This window comes from Squalius cephalus (assembly GCF_949319135.1).
Source record: "Squalius cephalus genome assembly, chromosome: 20".
NCBI classification, from domain to species: domain Eukaryota; kingdom Metazoa; phylum Chordata; class Actinopteri; order Cypriniformes; family Leuciscidae; genus Squalius; species Squalius cephalus.
The window spans coordinates 35,882,359-35,887,358 of NC_137141.1; the positions used below are offsets into that span (position 1 = coordinate 35,882,359).

General features: G+C 54.0%; 1 protein-coding gene across 4 annotated transcripts in view; it reads left to right on the forward strand.

Moving 5' to 3' along the window:
• Nucleotides 1-5,000, forward strand: part of nemf (nuclear export mediator factor) — a 36,273-nt gene that overhangs the window by 2,239 nt on the left and 29,034 nt on the right. For all 4 annotated transcript variants that reach the window (XM_079852984.1, XM_079852986.1, XM_079852985.1 and 1 more), the window contains exons 3-4: nt 2,539-2,641; nt 4,863-4,988. In XM_079852984.1, the coding sequence (XP_079709110.1) occupies nt 2,539-2,641; nt 4,863-4,988 (229 nt within the window). The remainder of the gene's footprint in view (nt 1-2,538; nt 2,642-4,862; nt 4,989-5,000) is intronic.

A 5,000-nucleotide genomic window follows, 5' to 3' on the forward strand; every position in this document is an offset into this window, starting at 1 on the left:
TGCAGTGTCCTCTGGTCTGATCCAGGTCTCAGTCAGGGGAGGGGTGTGTGAGAGAGGTCAGGGGTCAGAGGTGAGCTGCAGTGTCCTCCGGTCTGATCCAGGTCTCAGTCAGGGGAGGGGTGTGTGAGAGAGGTCAGGGGTCAGAGGTGAGCTGCAGTGTCCTCTGGTCTGATCCAGGTCTCAGTCAGGGGAGGGGTGTGTGAGAGAGGTCAGGGGTCAGAGGTGAGCTGCAGTGTCCTCTGGTCTGATCCAGGTCTCAGTCAGGGGAGGGGTGTGTGAGAGAGGTCAGGGGTCAGAGGTGAGCTGCAGTGTCCTCTGGTCTGATCCAGGTCTCAGTCAGGGGAGGGGTGTGTGAGAGAGGTCAGGGGTCAGAGGTGAGCTGCAGTGTCCTCTGGTCTGATCCAGGTCTCAGTCAGGGGAGGGGTGTGTGAGAGAGGTCAGGGGTCAGAGGTGAGCTGCAGTGTCCTCTGGTCTGATCCAGGTCTCAGTCAGGGGAGGGGTGTGTGAAAGAGGTCAGGGGTCAGAGGTGAGCTGCAGTGTCCTCTGGTCTGATCCAGGTCTCAGTCAGGGGAGGGGTGTGTGAGAGAGGTCAGGGGTCAGAGGTGAGCTGCAGTGTCCTCTGGTCTGATCCAGGTCTCAGTCAGGGGAGGGGTGTGTGAGAGAGGTCAGGGGTCAGAGGTGAGCTGCAGTGTCCTCTGGTCTGATCCAGGTCTCAGTCAGGGGAGGGGTGTGTGAGAGAGGTCAGGGGTCAGAGGTGAGCTGCAGTGTCCTCTGGTCTGATCCAGGTCTCAGTCAGGTGAGGGGTGTGTGAGAGAGGTCAGGGGTCAGAGGTGAGCTGCAGTGTCCTCTGGTCTGATCCAGGTCTCAGTCAGGGGAGGGGTGTGTGAGAGAGGTCAGGGGTCAGAGGTGAGCTGCAGTGTCCTCTGGTCTGATCCAGGTCTCAGTCAGGGGAGGGGTGTGTGAGAGAGGTCAGGGGTCAGAGGTGAGCTGCAGTGTCCTCTGGTCTGATCCAGGTCTCAGTCAGGGGAGGGGTGTGTTAGAGAGGTCAGGGGTCAGAGGTGAGCTGCAGTGTCCTCTGGTCTGATCCAGGTCTCAGTCAGGGGAGGGGTGTGTGAGAGAGGTCAGGGGTCAGAGGTGAGCTGCAGTGTCCTCTGGTCTGATCCAGGTCTCAGTCAGGGGAGGGGTGTGTGAAAGAGGTCAGGGGTCAGAGGTGAGCTGCAGTGTCCTCTGGTCTGATCCAGGTCTCAGTCAGGGGAGGGGTGTGTGAGAGAGGTCAGGGGTCAGAGGTGAGCTGCAGTGTCCTCTGGTCTGATCCAGGTCTCAGTCAGGGGAGGGGTGTGTGAGAGAGGTCAGGGGTCAGAGGTGAGCTGCAGTGTCCTCTGGTCTGATCCAGGTCTCAGTCAGGGGAGGGGTGTGTGAGAGAGGTCAGGGGTCAGAGGTGAGCTGCAGTGTCCTCTGGTCTGATCCAGGTCTCAGTCAGGGGAGGGGTGTGTGAGAGAGGTCAGGGGTCAGAGGTGAGCTGCAGTGTCCTCCGGTCTGATCCAGGTCTCAGTCAGGTGAGGGGTGTGTGAGAGAGGTCAGGGGTCAGAGGTGAGCTGCAGTGTCCTCCGGTCTGATCCAGGTCTCAGTCAGGGGAGGGGTGTGTGAGAGAGGTCAGGGGTCAGAGGTGAGCTGCAGTGTCCTCCGGTCTGATCCAGGTCTCAGTCAGGGGAGGGGTGTGTGAGAGAGGTCAGGGGTCAGAGGTGAGCTGCAGTGTCCTCTGGTCTGATCCAGGTCTCCGTCAGGGGAGGGGTGTGTGAGAGAGGTCAGGGGTCAGAGGTGAGCTGCAGTGTCCTCTGGTCTGATCCAGGTCTCAGTCAGGTGAGGGGTGTGTGAGAGAGGTCAGGGGTCAGAGGTGAGCTGCAGTGTCCTCCGGTCTGATCCAGGTCTCCGTCAGGGGAGGGGTGTGTGAGAGAGGTCAGGGGTCAGAGGTGAGCTGCAGTGTCCTCCGGTCTGATGCAGGTCTCAGTCAGGGGAGGGGTGTGTGAGAGAGGTCAGGGGTCAGAGGTGAGCTGCAGTGTCCTCTGGTCTGATCCAGGTCTCAGTCAGGGGAGGGGTGTGTGAGAGAGGTCAGGGGTCAGAGGTGAGCTGCAGTGTCCTCTGGTCTGATCCAGGTCTCAGTCAGGTGAGGGGTGTGTGAGAGAGGTCAGGGGTCAGAGGTGAGCTGCAGTGTCCTCCGGTCTGATCCAGGTCTCCGTCAGGGGAGGGGTGTGTGAGAGAGGTCAGGGGTCAGAGGTGAGCTGCAGTGTCCTCCGGTCTGATGCAGGTCTCAGTCAGGGGAGGGGTGTGTGAGAGAGGTCAGGGGTCAGAGGTGAGCTGCAGTGTCCTCTGGTCTGATCCAGGTCTCAGTCAGGTGAGGGGTGTGTGAGAGAGGTCAGGGGTCAGAGGTGAGCTGCAGTGGTCTCAGTCAGGCATGAGGTTGAGACCTGAATGAATGAAGTCTGTTTGTTTACAGACAGTAATGAGCTGATATGATGTGTGTGTGTGTGTGTGTGTTAGGCCGGACTGTAAGTCGGTGCTGCTGGTCGAGTCTGGCATCAGGATCCACTGCACGGAGTTCGACTGGCCCAAGAACATCATGCCGTCTGGATTCGCCATGAAAGTACGGATTCAGACTGACGTGTTATTATTGCTGTCCATCACTGAGTGTGTGTGTGTGTGTGGATGATGATGATGTCACTGAGTGTGTGTGTGGATGATGATGTGTGGATGATGATGATGTCACTGAGTGTGTGTGTGGATGATGATGATGTCACTGAGTGTGTGTGTGGATGATGATGATGTCACTGAGTGTGTGTGTGGATCATGATGATGTCACTGAGTGTGTGTGTGGATGATGATGATGTCACTGAGTGTGTGTGTGTGTGTGTGGATGATGATGTCACTGAGTGTGTGTGTGTGGATGATGATGATGTCACTGAGTGTGTGTGTGGATGATGATGATGTCACTGAGTGTGTGTGTGGATCATGATGATGTCACTGAGTGTGTGTGTGGATGATGATGATGTCACTGAGTGTGTGTGTGGATGATGATGATGTCACTGAGTGTGTGTGTGTGGATGATGATAATGTCACTGAGTGTGTGTGTGTGTGTGTGTGTGTGTGTGTGGATGATGATGATGTCACTGAGTGTGTGATGATGATGTCACTGAGTGTGTGTGTGTGTGTGTGTGTGTGGATGATGATGATGTCACTGAGTGTGTGTGTGTGTGTGTGTGTGTATGTGTGTGTGTGTGTGTGGATGATGATGATGTCACTGAGTGTGTGTGTGTGTGTGTGTGTGTGTGTGTGTGTGTGTGGATGATGATGATGTCACTGAGTGTGTGTGTGTGTGTGTGTGTGTGTGTGTGGATGATGATGATGTCACTGTGTGTGTGTGTGTGTGTGTGTGTGTGTGTTTGTGGATGATGATGATGTCACTGAGTGTGTGTGTGTGTGTGTGTGTGTGTGTGTGTGTGTGTGGATGATGATGATGTCACTGACTGTGTGTGTGTGTGTGTGTGTGTGTGTGTGTGGAAGATGGTGATGTCACTGAGTGTGTGTGTGTGTGTGTGTGTGTGTGTGTGTGTGTGTAAGATGGTGATGTCACTGAGTGTGTGTGTGTGTGTGTGTGTGTGTGTGGATGATGATGATGTCACTGAGTGTGTGTGTGTGTGTGTGTGTGTGTGTGTGTGTGTGTGTGTGTGTGTGGATGATGATGATGTCACTGAGTGTGTGTGTGTGTGTGTGTGTGTGTGTGTGTGTGTGGATGATGATGATGTCACTGAGTGTGTGTGTGTGTGTGTGTGTGTGTGTGTGTGTGTGTGTGTGTGTGTGTGTGTGTGTGTGTGTGGATGATGATGATGTCACTGAGTGTGTGTGTGTGTGTGTGTGTGTGTGGAAGATGGTGATGTCACTGAGTGTGTGTGTGTGTGTGTGTGTGTGTGTGTGTGTGTGTGGATGATGATGATGATGTCACTGAGTGTGTGTGTGTGTGTGTGTGTGTGTGTGTGTGTGTGTGTGTGTGTGGATGATGATGATGTCACTGAGTGTGTGTGTGTGTGTGTGTGTGTGTGTGTGTGTGTGGATGATGATGATGTCACTGAGTGTGTGTGTGTGTGTGTGTGTGTGTGTGTGTGGATGATGATGATGTCACTGAGTGTGTGTGTGTGTGTGTGTGTGTGTGTGTGTGGATGATGATGATGTCACTGAGTGTGTGTGTGTGTGTGTGTGTGTGGAAGATGGTGATGTCACTGAGTGTGTGTGTGTGTGTGGATGATGATGATGTCACTGAGTGTGTGTGTGTGTGTGTGTGTGTGTGTGTGTGTGTGTGTGTGTGGAAGATGGTGATGTCACTGAGTGTGTGTGTGTGTGTGTGTGTGTGTGTGTGTGTGTGTGTGTGTGTGTGTGTGTGTGGATGATGATGATGTCACTGAGTGTGTGTGTGGATGATGATGATGATGTCACTGAGTGTGTGTGTGTGTGTGTGTGTGTGTGTGTGTGGATGATGATGTCACTGAGTGTGTGTGTGTGTGTGTGTGGATGATGATGTCACTGAGTGTGTGTGTGTGGATGATGATGATGTCACTGTGTGTGTGTGTGTGTGTGTGTGGATGATGATGTCACTGAGTGTGTGTGTGGATGATGATGTCACTGAGTGTGTGTGTGGATGATGATGATGTCACTGAGTGTGTGTTGATGATGATGATGTCACTGAGTGTGTGTGTGTGTGTGTGTGTGTGTGGATGATGATGTCACTTAGTGTGTGTGTGTGGATGATGAAGATGTCACTGAGTGTGTGTGGATGATGATGATGTCACTGAGTGTGTGTGTGTGTGTCTCAGTGCCGGAAGCATCTGAAGTCGCGGCGGCTGGTTCATGTTCATCAGCTCGGTGTCGACAGGATCGTGGATCTGCAGTTCGGCTCTGATGAGGCGGCGTATCACCTGATCCTCGAGCTCTACGACCGCGTGAGAGCTGCA